At 42.4% G+C, this 16360-nt stretch overlaps 1 protein-coding gene across 8 annotated transcripts in view; it reads right to left on the bottom strand.

Annotated features, from left to right (window-relative positions):
* The window catches only part of CAPRIN1 (cell cycle associated protein 1), a 37680-nt gene extending 26161 nt beyond the window's left edge, over positions 1 to 11519 (bottom strand). For 3 of the 8 annotated variants that reach the window (XM_054068102.1, XM_054068101.1, XM_054068098.1), the window contains exons 1-3: positions 11328 to 11518; positions 10871 to 11064; positions 1664 to 1726 (exon numbers count right to left, since the gene is read on the bottom strand). In XM_054068102.1, the coding sequence (XP_053924077.1) occupies positions 1664 to 1726; positions 10871 to 11062 (255 nt within the window). In that variant the 5' untranslated portion in view covers positions 11063 to 11064; positions 11328 to 11518. Of the gene's footprint in view, positions 1 to 1663; positions 1727 to 10870; positions 11209 to 11327 lie in introns of those variants that run through there. The other 5 variants (XM_054068095.1, XM_054068097.1, XM_054068103.1 and 2 more) reach the window with 3 other exon arrangements.
* Positions 11520 to 16360: the final 4841 nt, after the last annotated feature.

Genomic DNA, 16360 nt, shown 5'->3' with positions numbered 1-16360 from the left:
ACAAACAGAACAAAATACATACTCACAACAAATGAATTCCTACAGATGTAGTTCCTAAGTGAGACATGACATCCTTGAATGGGACTGCAACTGTGCGAAGACAAATTTTGATTTTTCAGTGGCCAAAATATTGTGAAGACTAATCTGGCAACTCAACACTGCTCAAGAGAGAAAGTTTTGAGAATTAATGCATTATCTTGAGTCAGAGCCAAAATCAAAATGCTATAAAGAGCATGACGTTCCCTTCTCCACAAATCTTTACTATTTGCTGTTTTCTTAAATCTAATATTCTGATTTGCACCGAAGCAATCCAATCCCCTTAACCCACTTTGCAGCACTGAAAGGTTAGTCAAATCAGGAGAAAAAACAGATGAAACATTTGCACTCCTGCTGTGTCAAACCTAACAATGGATGTTCTCGAACTACTGACCCAGAGAAAAGGTACTATTTTCTTTGACAAGCAGGGAACCTTAACTGTACTTGCCTTTTTTTTTTTTTAAAGGATTAATACTTCTAACTAAGAAAATTGCTACACACAGGAAATTCACAAAATTCATCATTCTTAGCCGATTTGTAGAAGCAGAAGACATAAGTGGAAATAAATACTTTCAGCATTTCCCCAACCAAAAAAGATTTTATCTTTATGAATTGTGTTATTCTGGATGCAGCCTTCAAAGAAGTTCATGAGCTTCCCTCCTAACTATGAAATTTCAGTTGTCTTTCCTGCTCATCAAACAGAAAACTTCTCATGCTTCATTTTTACAACACACCATTAAAAAATAAAAATATGGGGATCAGTGATATTTCAGTTTTCGGCTGGCACAGAACCACCAAAGCAAAGCCTTGACAGATGAAAAGATCACAGATGAAAAGATCACAAAGGGAAGCATCTAATTCTAGTAATTGTGAACAGCTGCAATAGTTGCAGGGTGCAGTTTTTTTTTTTTCCCTTCCCTCTTTTCAATGTTAAAAATTATTAACAAAATATTGTTAATTACTGAGCATGTGGTAATCTCCTAAAGTATCAGTATGCATGTTTGCATCATACAACTGAATTTAATTTGATACTTGTTTTATATTTATTACAACTGGGAAACTGCTGTTGAGTCAGCTCCACAATAATCTGCTTTAAGAAAGAGCCTCAACAAGGAAAGAGGCAGCACACATCCAGTGAGTCCTCCTTACCCGGAGCATCATACCTGCTGAATCGAGAGCTGTGATACACACACACAGAGCTGATTTCCACAGCCCTTCACAACTTGCTCTAAGCTAACCCACTAATTTCACCACATAATATTTGCGAGCTACCACCAAGTGACCACACTCCCGAAGTTCCAGGGCACATTTTCTAAGAAAAGGATGACTGCAAGAGAACCTCAAAGGTATCACTTAGCTTCTTCAACAGCCCTATGTTAGAAGGTATCCCTATTTTCACTGCAGCTTATTTACAACCTAACCGCAACAAGCGCAAAGCATCACAACACATTCCTCTACCTACTCTTTCAGTTTCTGACTAACAGAAAAATTAAGACGTTCTAGGCAAAAAAAAACGGAGGCCAACTCAGAGCTCTTAACAAGGGAAAAGCAGAAGTGAAACCCAGTCACTCCTTCCCCACTCAGATCACAAAACAACTTAGAGATTTGGCGTGTTTTTTATTTTTACCAGTTGATCTTGATTCAGACGTTCTCCCTTGTTCATTCGTTCCTGGTAATCATCAAGTTTGCTCTGAAAAGAAAGAAAAATGTTATTAAAGGAGCCAAAATAGTACAAGTAGAAAAAAGCAGTAACTCTCAACAAAATTAGCTACTAGTATTACAGTAAACACAGACTGTAACACACAACACAAGGACACAACTGTTAAGTAGAAGTGGTACCTGAGAAAACTCATCTTCTGGGTTAAAAAAAGTGAATACTTTCCCAAGAGACAAATATTTTAATGTTACTTGGTTATCACAGTATATCTTCAAGACCAGTCTTAATTTCTGAAGAAATGCACATTCCTCCTAATGGGGAGAGCACTCTCAAGCCACACACTTCCTTCAGTCCAGAGACCTGAACTCAGCTCTGAGACAGGGCTTATTACCACTGTATTAGTATGATACCAAATCATGACTGCAAAAACACACTGTCAATGTAATAAGATTCAGAACTGTAATTCTCTGTACTTGCATCAGTTAAGATAGTTTTAAAGAATTTAAATCAGCTTCTAATCCTTTGCACAAGAATGCCCACCAACAGGATTCATATTAATAGCTCTACAATATTTTTCTTCAAGTACATTAAGGATTCTTTTTCACGGGAAGAAAGTAAAAAAGCAATCATTACTTCCAAATGCAGCAGAATAAGTTCTCTAGTCTGCTTAAATACGAGACCATACAAAATGTTGGCATTAGCCAAAAGCAGGTAAAACTTGTGCAATCCCAAGGCATAAGGATTCTACCAGGGGAACTAGAAAGGTTCTTAAAAAGGAAGCAATGCCTGTAAGAATAACGTACCCTACTATTAAGCTCTAAATTTGCACTATTTCTGTATTATCACAGATCATTATTTTTTAAGAAATTTGCTGTGATCTTATTAAAAGAAAGCTCTTGAAGTGAATCCTCAACAATTATCTTCCCAATCTAGCGTAAAGAGCAACATGAAAAAGAAAGCAAATGAACACTTTATTTTGAATGTAAAAGGATTAAAACCCTGATGCAGAGTTCATATTTGCCACTGGATGACAGCTTTTTTTGCTGGTGGTGATCTTTGCTTTTTACTATTTTTGTTTCAGGTTGTTTCAGTTAAACATTTTACTGATATCTGTTTAACTTATTCAAACTTTATGCTCAATCTCAGACCTTTTGGAAAGATTAATGTCTGTGGAACAGTTTAATAAGAAATCTCTTATGAAGTATCTGATGTCCAGCATCACTTACTGAAAAACAAAATTGCCCTTATGAGACAGACTCAGTCTTTTTGATGTCAACAGTTTGTGTCTCTGGAAATCCTACTGGTTAGATGCAGCACTTCATCTTTCAGTGTTTCAGAGCCACTAACAGACTAGGCAAAGTCAAAGAAGTTAAGAACTTCATGAGCTCTGAAAGTGTATTAATGGTAATTTCATGCTGGGGACAAATGCTAGAACAGGGTAACTGTAGTCAAACACAGCAGCCCCAGTTGAAGAGCATTCGGTATGTTGGAGATGTACCACAACAGAAAACGGGCGTTTTGCTCTTTACATACTAATTTTAGAATAGATGATGACATGGTTGGACAATCACAGAAGTAGCTTTCATGATTTAGAAGACTGTAGCCGAGCTGTGAAGTCAAAAGGGAGAGCAAAGAGCTCTAACACTGCATCGCCCCAGTGAAAAGCCAGCCAGGTTAACCAAAGTTACTGGTGCTTAAAGTAGCTTAAATCCTACAATGAAGCAGCTTTGGAGACAAAACTTTAAGGCAGTCCTACTTGCTCAAACCATTTACTCCCATGCTGCAGATCACAATTCCCTTGGTCACAGGGATGCAATTGTTTGTGAGGCTGCATAGCAAAGAGACTGCTAACACCAGCCAGTTTAAACAGCATCTACATAACTGCATTAAAAACCCCCAAATTTCTGTGATCCAGCTTCCAACACAAACCAACAAACAATAACAAAAGGAAGGAACATCAAATACTAGGAGAGCACTAAATAGATCAACTGCTGAGGAAAACAAACTGCAAAGTTATGCTGCAAAACACTTTTATCACCCATTTTGGTGGCCAAGGGCATAAGGCAGGGGGGGTGGGGGAAGAGACAAGAAGTACCACAAATAACAATTGTTTCTGCCTAGCTTTTCACACAGACTTCAGCATGGCTGGTATCTATAGATTAAGCATATTGCAATAACAATTCAAACTGTTCAAGTGTTTCTTAAACAGTCAAATATTCTTCGGTCCTATGTAAACGCTTTGTTCATTTTCATTCAGCAATCTATAAGATAAAAACAAAGGCTAACATATCCATTTCTAACCATTACGAATAAAATAAAAGCTACTTCACTTTTTTCTTCCTTAAAACCATTTGTATCAGAAAAGTAAAAGCAAAGGAAGGAAAGATCTTTCAGCTGCAATGCAGAGGACAACCAAATGTGTTTAGTTACATATTACCACCAAGACTTCAACTGCCAAGTAAGCATTTTTCTATCATCCCAAAGATACTCTAAGAACCAAATGCTGCATTACACAAAAATACTAAAGGAAGCAAAATGCTTTCTTTAATCTGTACCGTCAACTACCAGCAACCCTAGAGCAGCATTAGTTCTCTAAAATAACTGCAGTACAATCCCTGCTCAGCAACCCACTGCAGTGTCTGCAAGAAGTAAAGATTTTCTTAATTTCACTCCTCCAACACAACTTCATCCTCTTTCAGCATGGATATACATCTTGAAGCACAAAAGCTAAACTAGCAGGAAAAAAGTATCAAGTGAGCACATAAATTGCTCATCGAACAGCTTGTGAGCCAGCAGCCCCCAGTTCTCCAGACAGCAAACCACCATGCTTCACCTTTCTCCACTGATACCTGAAGTATTTTAGAGCTCCCTGGAAGAAAAGCAGAATGTATCAGCTACCAGGGGGCACAGAGGAAGGTAGTGGTGTTCACTGCTTAAGTATGCACTAATTTTATTTTAATAGGAATCCAAAATTGAGTAACTTTATTATTGTAATAGATACCTTCTCCTCACACTCAAGTTCTCATTACCTTCTCTCAACTGCCTCAAAAATGTTATTCTGACGTGAAAAACAAAATGCAATTACATGACATTAGCTTCAAAAACAATACTAGTTTTAAACATGACCACTCAGCTGTGCTGCTACAGCCATTTACACTGCTGTGCTATAAACTGGATCACTGGAATGATCTGATTAAAAATAACCCTTAAAAAGGGGGCCAGGAGCAGGAGGGAGATACTATATTTAACTGGGTAATTTCAATGGCATGGTTTATACCAGTTACAGCTGCGCAAGTGTCTATGACAAACTGCAAGGTGGAAGGGGAGAAGGTAACCTCTTCAATCAGCTGAAACATTTTGTGATACACACCTTGTACAAGCAAAGAAAAGATGGAGGAGACTATTGTTAAGTCTGTTTCCTAAGGTATCTCAAAAACAGCATGTGTTTTTAAACAGCATTAAACAATTAAGACTATTCAAAAATTTAAAATAGCTGCAGAATACATTTTAAACTGAAGCAAAATAAAAGCCAAGCTAAGAATCAGAAGTTTATTAACTTGTTTGACATTTGTACATGCTCATGCTCAGCTTACCCCAGGGGACACTCATCCCAAACTGGGCATTCTCCTGCTCACCACACGTTCCTGACCCTTCCCACACACCAGCTGGGTCCAGAGCCTGATCCAACCTCACATGTAAAGCCAAAGAGACACAAGAATGGCTAGGAGCAGGACCTAGTCCTTCCCAATGAAACACAGAACAATCAATCAGTACAGGCAATCTTTGAATGTAAACCTTTTAAACTCGGATGAGTTGACTACAGAGGAGAAAATTGCTTCTTCAGCTACCTGAACTAAGTGAAGCCACACATGAATGAACCTCCTACAAGTTTTGCTAGCTGCAAATAGCTGTTCTTTGTCCCAATTTCCATGCAGCATCTCCTACAGAAACACTATACCTTCACAGGTAAGACAACTACCCTTAGATGTTGTTCTACACATCATTTATGTTCAAAATCAGATACTTTGACAACAGCAAGTGAATTCCACCACACAAGCTGGGCTCTCCCATCACCTTCTGTGTATCTTTTCCTTCTGAAAGAAAAGCATCAACAAAACATTAAAACATCTGAAAAATGTAAATAACTGGAAGATCTTTCACAGCCTGTAGGACTCATCACGGATCTAGTTCACAGAACTTGCTACAAGAAAAAATCCTTATGCTACATAAAACAGTTCAAAACAGCATGCTGAAACCAGAAAGTACCAAACAGCCCATAATTCAACAGATAAACCTCCTTGTTTTTTAGAAGGTGAAGCTTGGTTATTCCACACCGCTATCAAAAGAGGTTTCAAAGAAATATTTGGGCTTTCAATACACAGTCGCAATCTAATATTCCAAATTCCTGGTTTCAAAACCATGTTTAACCTCCCCAGATAAATCTGAAACCAAGCTCCAGGAGGAGAACTTCTGGACAGACACTCAAGCCTCCAACATTCAAGTGGCCCAAATAATCGTGCCAAAGCACTCATGAGCGCCACTACTGACCAGCAACTTGAAGGACAGCACTTCCCTGCTATCATTAGCTGCGCCTACGAGAATAGAAAACTAGTCTCAGCTTTCACTACAGCAGGTTTGTAACGGTTTCCTAAGGGAAATCCAACATTTCATTGAACCAAGTCAGATCAACTTGAAATATCAGTCTCCTGTCCCAGTGAGAAGTTTTGGGTCATAATGACAGAGGCATTTTTTAAGTACTAATTTTTCAACCCAGTTCAAGATTATACTTACTTGGAAACTCAGAGACGGGCTGATAAAGCACCAGCATCTTAAGTTACCAGCTACAGCTAAAATGTGCCACCTTTTTAAGCACATACACTAAACTCAGGTGACACCAAATAGTTTAAGCTAACGTGCTTATTTCATATTTACAGTTGTGCAAGAATAATCTTTGTGATCACCTGCCCATACCTTAAATCGTGTGTCAGCAAACAAGAGATTTTGTCCCTCTTACAGACCACTTGGTTTTAAAACCTGTTTTTACATAGCTCATTCTATATTACACAAATTGAAAGCAAAAGTAACTTTTCTTCTTTTTAGTCATTGTATCGATACATGACTTAGATCTACATTCAACTGGCCTAACTTGGACAGGTTTTCACTCTGAAAAAAACCAAAAAGCAGAAGAGGTAGGAAGCGAAAAAAAATGCAAGTCTTACCGAAGTATTTTCTCATTGGGAACCTGGAGAGCTAGTAGGGTTCTAACTTCAAACGTCTAAGCACAACCTGGAGGACACAACTTTTAAATCAACTAAGCCTGGCAACATACACTGCAGTCGCATGTCTGAAGGACTTGTAGAGAAAATACCCCTTCAATTACCCCTTTCCATACACACATCTGATCATCTAAGAACAGAGAAAGAGAACAATATGGCATTCCTGTCTTTTCCAAGCACAAAGAGATGAAAAGGTAACAGGCATTTTCAGGCCATGTTTTCACATACATTTATGAGCAGCAATTCAATTTACCCTAGTCCCTTTCAATACAAGCAATACTTATTTTTCCAAATAATGAGGTGACTTGTAGGAAGAGAAAATGTAAATATAACTAATAACCTAGTATTTCTAGTTTATACAAAAACATTTAAAATACTATAGAACTGGTTACAAATACTATGATTTGAAATTGAGTGCTGTACTTTGATTGTCAGTCACCCCATTTTATCCACAGAGTTTAGAAGGAAACATGGTATTACATAATTTACTTCCAAACTTCTAATTTCTTGATAAAGAGTGACTTTTCCTCAACTAGAACATAACATACCTCAATATACCATCTAAGACCTAAGATGGTACCTCTTACAACGCAACTATTTTTCGTCCTTAAAAAACACAGGTCTAAGTCAAGTACATTTTTGCATTCATTCTCAAACACAAAGCTCTCAAAATCTATACTGGCCTTTGTTATCAGTCACTGACAAAGAAAAGATTAAACGTTCAACTAGGCAGAAATTCAGTGATATTTACTGGATTCTTCACCCACTCCTGTCTGCATGGTACCCAATATAATTTTATTCTCTTGATGATTAAATATTCTCATCAAAAGATTCAAGGTAAAGGAAAGCGAATGAATGTGTGCACTTAAATCTATCAAGTAATAAAAATACTGATGCCCTTGTGTACAATAAACTTTGTTTTCAGGACACTCGACACACAATGCTCTCTTTAGTAACAAATTTACTAAAGAACTATTGATCCCCTCACCAAATGAAGAGGCTCAAGCCCACAAATCCTGATTTAACACAACAAGAATAACGGATCTCACGACTTCTCTAGCATTTACATGCAGGCCTTCAGGAAGTTTCAGAACTTCTTCAGTCTGTTAAGACTTAGGAGTAATCTTTTAACTTCAATTCCTCAGTGCAAGAGCACACCTAGATTTTCTTCAAGACCCAACCTCTGCCTTTTCTAAGCACACACTGCCTAGCCCTGAGCACCCCAAAAAGACTCACTTTAAGTAATGTTAATGGAATATCTTTCAATGGAGGCCATCACCATAAAAAAAGGCATTCTGTCTCCTCTGCACTGGCTACAACACCATAACTATAAAAAGCAGTGACAGAAGCCACAAATACACAAAATAACCACGAAAACCCATAAGATCTTCATGAGATCAGTATCACCAATTTTCTCTTTTCTGCCAGAACAACAACCTCCCATACATCCTTCTCACTTAAGATTCAATGAAAGCTGACTAGAAGTCTAATTAAACAGAATGGAATGGCCAAGCTAAGTGCAATTTATTTTAAAAGGTGAATAAAAACACTACTAGGGTGGAAAGCTGACCTACATGCCAATAGACATGTTTACTCTCTTTATTAAAGTACAGATGTGAAGAATGTTCACTTGCTACTTTTAGTTTTTAAAATACACATTTTGAACACCACAGAAAAATATTTTTAGAAGATTTTTGTGGTAGATAAAACAATAATTTCAAATCATTTTATTGCACTGAAACAACTAGAGCCATGTAGGAAGATCTGCATTGTTTCTCAAGGTGAGGACCAGCGTTCTTGTGTGCGTGGACATTCATAGGTATTAACACAAGTTGAAGACAGATATCTTGTCCCATCTATACATGGCACCATTCAGACAATGCAAGAAAAGATCTCCCGATTCTAAGATTTATCTAAAACCTCCCAGCCTGGTGCTTTTTGCCATTTTGTTTTCAAGAAAAGAGGAAACTCCCACACCCATTATTTAGCTGGGAAACTACACACATCTTTACAGCTAAAGCATAGCTTGTTTCATTTGCAACTCATCTGTACAGACTAATTTACTGCTATTTTCACTTTCTATACATACAGGATACCAGGCTAGCCTATAAGGAGCTACAGCACTTGTTAAAAATTAACAAAGAGTAATTGTGCGTATTTACTTCTAAGAGCAGAACAGATTCAGTGCTTCAACACAGACATGAAACTATTTTTCAGTGTTCCCTAGTTTTAGAATCACAGAAGCATCAAATAGCTTGGCTTGGAACCGAACTATACAGGTTATCTAGCCCACAACCCTGCAGTAAGCAGGGACATCTTCAACTTGATCAGGTTACTTGGAGTCCCATCCAACTTGACTTGTTCTGGAGATCAGGCATTGACTCCCTATCTGGGCAACTTGTGCCAGTGTTTCACCATCCTCCACGTTAAAAATTTCTTCTGAGCATCAAGACTAAGTGTCTGTTGCTTTAGTTTAAAACCATTACTCCTTGTCCTATTGCTACAGGCACTGCTAAAAAGTTTTTCTTTAAAATCCCCCTTTAAGTATCGAAGAGTGTTCCGACGCAAGTCTTTACGATATATGCCCCCGAATATTTTTCCACTGGCTCCTTGGGCTGGAAAGCCCTCCGAGGATTTAATCCAGCAACACAGAGCACAGACTGGGCGCCACATAACCGTATGCACGTATAACTCCGTTTCTCTTCTGTCACAACTCGCATCATCCAAGGCCCACAGATTTGGTAGCTGCTCTTTCTAGAAATAGGTTTTAGTTTAAAACAATTACCCCTCCTTCTATTGCTACAGGCCCTGTTAAGAAGTTTCTCCCATGTTTCTCAAAAGCCCCCTTTAAGTGTTGAAAGGAGTTTTGAAAATAGTCTTAAGGCTACATGCCCCCGGGTATTTTTCCACTGGCTCCTTGGGCTGGAAAACCCTCTGAGGATCATTTAATCCAGCAACAAAGAGCACAGACCGGGTGCCACATAACCATATGGACCCACGACTCCCTTGTTTCTCTTCTGTCACAATTCGCACCATCCGAGGCCCACGGATTTGGTAGCTGCTTTCTAGAAATGAGTCAAGCTGGAAGCGGGGTTAAGACTCCCAAACGGACGGGCTAAGAGCGACGAAAAGCGAGAGGCTCGAGGCTCTCGGGGCGGGGTGGGGAGGGATGGCGGCTCCCGGCTTTGTGCCGGCTCTGGCACACAATGCAGTTCCGCCGGGGCGGCCGCCGCCATGTTAGCTCCCGCCTCCATGTGCACGGGCTCTGACGAGAGCCTCGCCACGGTCTCATCCCGCTGCTCCCCTCGCTGGGATGGGGAAGGGGAACGACGTCCAGCCACGGGGATGGAGTGGCCGGGGCGGGGAGGGGTGGCGGAATCGGGAGTGGTGGCGGAGGGGGGAAAGCAGAATGGGGAGGGGAACAAAAGGCAGAATGAGAGGCGGGGGGAGCCAAGGGGTCTCGCTGGAAGAGGGGAGGGAGCCACGACCCCATCCCAGCCTGTACGCCCCCCGCCCCGCGCCCAGGGTGTGGTAAGGTGGGGAGCGGCCGAACGGCTTCCGGGAGAGACCGGACGGCCAAAGGGGCGCGGGGATCCCCAAAAAGGGACGGGGAAAAAACGGTGCTCGCCCTTCTGGAACCTTCCAGCAGGCGGCCTCTGGGGGCGATGCGGGGAACAACCCGCCCGGGGGAGCGGGAGGGCACGGCTGAGCACAAGGAACAGAAGACAAAACACCATGGGACGCTGCAACATCCCTTTGAGACGGCCCATCAGCGGGGACAAGGCTCGCTAGAGCACAGGGTGCCCGGGGTGTGGAGGCTGGGCGACAGCGAGGCCCACCCTGGGGGTCACAGAGGGTCGCGCAGCCATCTAAAGCGGAAGGGAGACACACAGGAGAGCACCTTTTTCTTCTCTAGGTTGCGCAGCTTCTTGTCGATCACTCCCAGGATCTGCTTCATTGCCTCGGTTTGCACCGAGGTGATGCTGCCGCCCGACGCTTGCGGGGCGGCTGCGGTTGCTGGAGCAGTTTCACCGCCCGGGCCTGCTTTCCCGCTGTTGCTGCTCGCCATAGTGCTGTTAGTAGCTGAGGGCATCTCTGTGAGGAGGAGAGAAAGAGAAAGAAAGGGAGGAGGAAAGGACAGAGCGCGTTATGAGGAGCGGGGCCGCCGGCGGGGACACGCGGGGCGGGCGAGCGCGCGCGCACTCGGCCTTTTCCCCACGCCCAGGGGCGCGCGCACCTGCCTGGGGGAAGAGGGGGGGAGAAGTCACGTGACGGAAGGCGGGCGCGCGCCCAGCCCAACGGTCATTTCCCCTCAGCTCGACACCCCCTCGCAAAAAGGGCCTCACTACCCTCCTCACCCTGTGCGCGAGTGGCCCGGGGGAACTGGGGGAGGGGAAGGAAACTCAATGCGCTGCGGTCTCGCTCTTAGGAATGGACGCCTTAGCCGACCCCGGCCCCACCGCCCGCGCTGCTCCTGCCACCTCCGCACCGCGCTACTAAAAAGAGAGAAGGACCGAGGGCGCGCACGCCAGCGCGTAAGGCAAGGGCGGCGCGGGAGCGAGCGGCGCGGGGTCCTCGCTGCTGCCAGCTGCCCGCCGAGAACGCCTGAGGAGGAGAAAGGCGCTTCCCGGCGTCGGCTGGCGGGTGCTCGGCGCGGGGTCCTTCAGGCATGCGGCGGTCGCCTAAGCGCTAGACACAATGGAGAGGCGGGGCTACCCGCCACAGGCCCTCGCAGCGCCCTCACCTTCCGCTCTTACAGCGCGGGGCTGTGACCCTCGCGGGACAACCGGTGTGTTGGGCTCTTTGTGGCCGCCCCCGAGGAGCGGGGCGCTGGCGAGGACTGCCCTGCTGAGGCCACGGGGCTGACGGGCGGGGGAGCCTCTCCTGCCTCCTCCGCCTCCCCGTGGGTGGGGCTGTTCTCAGCACGAGCGAGACTGGAAAGCTTGTTGTGTGCCTTTGAGGCATGTCTCGAGAGCTGTGGGCGGGTTGTGGAGGTGTAATAGGGCCCTAATGACGGCGTTTCAGTCGATGGAAGCGGTTCTTCCGTTGGTCTTTCCTACTGGGATTTGCCCTAGAGTTCCCTGCATCTCCAAACGCCATTCCAGAATACTACACAGCATAGCTGGTTTTAGTCTTACACATTTTTGTGACCCAAAGCAGCGCCATGGGCTGGCACTTGCTGAACCTTTTTGTAGAATCACATAATGCCAGGCTGGAAGGGACCTCAAGGATCATCTGGTCCAACCTTTTTAGGTGATCAGCGGTTTAAATCATAGAATTATAGAATCATAGATCAGTTTGGGTTGGAGGGGGGTTAAAGATCATCCAGTTCCAACCCCCTTGCCAGAGGCAGGGACAACTTCCACTAGATCAGGCTGCCCAAGGCCCAGTCAACCTGGCCTTCAACACCTCCAGGGATGGGGCAGCCAGGAGTTCCCTGGGCAACCTGGGCCAGTGCCTCACCACTCTCACAGTGAAGAAATTCTTATTTATGTCTAGTCTAAATGAGGTGGCCCAGCACTCTGTCAAGCTCAGCCTTAAAAGTGTCCAGTGCAGAAGAATGTACCACATCCCTAGGGAGATTATTCCAGTGTTTAACTGTTCTCATGGTGAAAGTGTTTCTTCTGGAATCGTATCAGAATCTTCCCCAGGAGCAACTTAGCTGTTGTCTTTTCCATGTCTTGGTAGACACCGTTTATGTACTGGTACATGGCAATAAGGTCTCTTCTAAGTCTTCTCTTTGCAAAGCTGAACAAACCCAGATCTCTCTGCCTTGCTTCATATTGCAGGTTTCCTAGTCCTGTGATGATTTTAGTGGCCCTTCTCTGGACGCTCTTTAGCCTGTCCCTATCTTTTCTGTATAGCAGAGACCAAAACTGAACTAAGTACTTTCTTCTATGCTGACAATGAATAAATATTCAATATTAATTTAAAGAAAAAGCGTCAGAGTTTCTGTGAAGTAAAGTTGTTTTGGCTTTGTTTTAATGAATACTCTGCCTTCTTCCGAGAGTTACAGCTTGAAAATGAAATGCCACTGCCTCCAGCGGGCTGCGGGGCCAAATAACATTGGAGAGGTTTTTGTATTTATTCAGTTGTCTTTCTGGAATTAAGGAATGGAAGACTTTGGGAATATAAGGCCCTGAAAAGTGGATTCCCATTAATTGCAAAATGGAGATGGATTTTTTGGTTGTAATACCAGCTTCAGGTTTTATTTCTACCGTTTTTTTTAAAGGTGAATTTTTCTTTAATCTGTTAATCATGGATCCACACAGTGACACAAAAACAAGTGTTTCTTGAGCAACTGGGCCAACCTAATGGTTCTCTGCCACTGAGACAGAGATGTCTCATTACTCTTACTCACCAAATCCCTGTGTACAATCCATCCTGGTTCTTGCTCTCCAGGAGTCAATTCAAGTTGATAATACAATAAGAAACTGCTTGCCTTGACCTCATTGTGTAGTAGTTAATTTTCAATTGTCAGATTTTTTGCTTCATTTAATCTGTAAATATTGCTTATCTGCTTCTGCTTTTCATGTATGCCTGCATTTTCTGTAGTAGCTCAATAATTTGTTGTTTTGTGTCAGGTTATTTGCTTCCCAAATCACTTCCTTTTGCATAACAGGTTATAAAACAAGTGTAAGACATCATCCAACCCAATTATTTCAGTTGAATAAATGAAGTAAAGAAATATCTTCAAAAAATGGGAGTCCGTTTCTTTTCAGTAATCACCAAGAAGATTTTGTTAATACCATTATATTTTCAATATCTAATATTTAGGTATTTAATTCTCCAAGCTCCTTACACAGGGGTTGAAATAACTTTTTTCCCCAAGTCAAACATAGTTTGTTCATGAACATGTGAAGCACATTGAGGGGTTTTGACCTCTGTAATTACATAAACTGTAATGCTGTAAAATAACATAGAATTATTTATTCCATTCCTGTTCATTTTGCTGCCTTCTTACGTTGCCATTGCAATTCTGCGTGAGCCCTGGGCGCTCAACCAAGTTGTAGGATCTCAATGTCATTTGTACTCAAAACCTGTATTGCTGAAGTGCTAAAAAATCTGCAATAAAAGAAAAATCAGAGCTAATGGAAGAATTGGTGACAATAAATTAAGAATGTACATTGGACCACAATGGAGCCCTGTTCTTGTCCACCGACATGAGATATTTATTCTTCATGGGGGAGCATAATAAAAAATATCAAATATTAATGCTCTCATAATAAAAAGAAGTTCAAAATGCTGCTCCTGAGAGCAGTTATTACAGGAGATTACAAGAGTAATAATTACATGACAATTACTGCATCAAAGCTCTTTGTAATTACACTGGATGCTGTTTTAGTTAGCCAAAGATAAAGTTTACATGCTAAAGCACAAGTGACTATAAGCAAAACATTAAATATTTTACACAGAGACTGCAAAAGAAAAACTTTTTACTTAAAAAAACAAAATACATTTGTGAATTTAGCCTGGAATAAGCCTTACTAATTTCATTTAGCAGATTCTTACTATAACACAGCAACTTTGTACCAAAAATATCTGTCACTGTTGTGTTGCAGCATAATTCACAGTCAGTACTGTGCAGCAGTCACTCTGTGTGGGCTCCATACCAGGTCTCCAGACCCTCCAGCATTCTCTTGGAGCAGCATGGGACCACCTGAAGTCCACGTTTCCCTGATTTGCATCAACTTTAGAAGTAAAATTTTGATATTTTCAAAATTCACTTGGAAAAAAACTTTCAGGCAAGCACACTGTGCTGCACAATTGATGTTAACTCTTAAAATAACTCTTAATACTCAGCGTGTTTAAAATATTGGGCAGGTCATGCTCTCATATATTCATCTAGTTCTTTCATACCATTCCTCAAAAAACAACCACCACAAATTCATTGTAATTCTCTGCCAACAATATTTATCATCAGCATCTGGCCAAGAAAACCCCAGATAAGAATTCCCCACCATCAAAGAAGAGGTGAGACCTCATCCTCTCTACACTGAGGAAGTGTTGAACCACTTCTGATATGTGAGTAAGCTTTATCCTGGCAACTTCTAACATGGCAAACTTGTAATTAGCATGTGGGTCCCAGCCTTTACATTTCTTAGAGATAAATGTCACCTTGCTTACCACATATGGTGTGATCTCCTTGTAGATCTGGATTTGGGTCACTCCGCCTTCGAGTTCTTTGATGTTACCTAGCTGGTTGAAATCACACTTCTGCATAAGTATGATGCAGATCAAAACTTTTTATTTGTAGGGAGCTGGCTTTGTATTTCATGTTTGTGAGCCGTGTAAAGGAAGGTCAGCTCTGGAGTTGCTGATTTTTGCGTCATTAAGGAAAGGCAAGGGAGAAGAGAAGGTTCCCCAGCAAAGGCATATGTCACACTTCCATGAATGTCAACCTTTAGGCTAGAGAGTTGCTCAGGATGAGGGAGGGCTCCACCTTCCTGCAGGTAGTGTGGGGAGCCAGATTTAGGAGACACTTAGCTTTGCTCTTCATATTCCACGTGAATGTGTCCCATGCTAGATCTCTCTGGGTTTTCATTCATCTTTATTTCACATAGACTGTAATTGGAAAGTGTGAATACACCTTTTCTGTTTAATTCTCAGTTTCCAGCCTCAGAAGGGTAAAACCAGGGGCAGGTGTGTTTGCAACACACATAACTGGCCAGTGGAATGAAAAAGAAGATGGAGAGGAAGAAAGTCTTAAGCTTCTTGGAGTAATCAGGGCTCAACTGTTTCATAAATATTCTGAGGGGAAGGGGACATAGAGCCTCCCCACTGAAGTATTGTCTCAGGCAAGAATTTTGTGATCGTCCTGTATATCACTTTTGTTACTCCTGAGACACCTTCCTAGCCCTTCCCTTTCCAGATTACCTGCTTTTGCGCACTTGATCAGGAACTTTCAACCAAGCCAAGCCTTGCTTCTCCCTCTGGGGAACATGCTGCAAGGAAGTACTACTAGTCCCCTACCCTGTTGTTCTTCCTCTGGGCAAAAAAAGAAAGAAAGAAAAAAAGATTGCTTTTCCCCAGTGTCCCAAGAGCTACTTCCAAGCAAGAGTGAGGTCTGAGTTTGTTGTGAGCCCCAAAGACAGGCTGTGTCTCCCTGCGGCTCCACCTTGTTCAGACCATTCCTGTGCAGGCATCAAAGCAGATAGATGGAGACGTGCTCCTGCCTCCCTGAATGTGGTACTCTGGCCCTGTCTTTCCATCTTCTTGCCACCTACTTTTCCGAAACAGCAACCGGTCTTGCATCTCACCAGCTTTCCCACCCTTTTGATGTGTTCTCTGCTTCCCCAAAACAGGAATTCTGTCCCATGACGTGCAGAGTTCTCTCCTTAAATGCTGCATCTGCTGCCTGTTCATACTCAGAATTATTCTGAATAATATA

Source organism: Cuculus canorus, chromosome 5, assembly GCF_017976375.1.
Source record: "Cuculus canorus isolate bCucCan1 chromosome 5, bCucCan1.pri, whole genome shotgun sequence".
NCBI lineage: Eukaryota > Metazoa > Chordata > Aves > Cuculiformes > Cuculidae > Cuculus > Cuculus canorus.
This window is presented reverse-complemented; position numbering and strand designations above follow the sequence as displayed.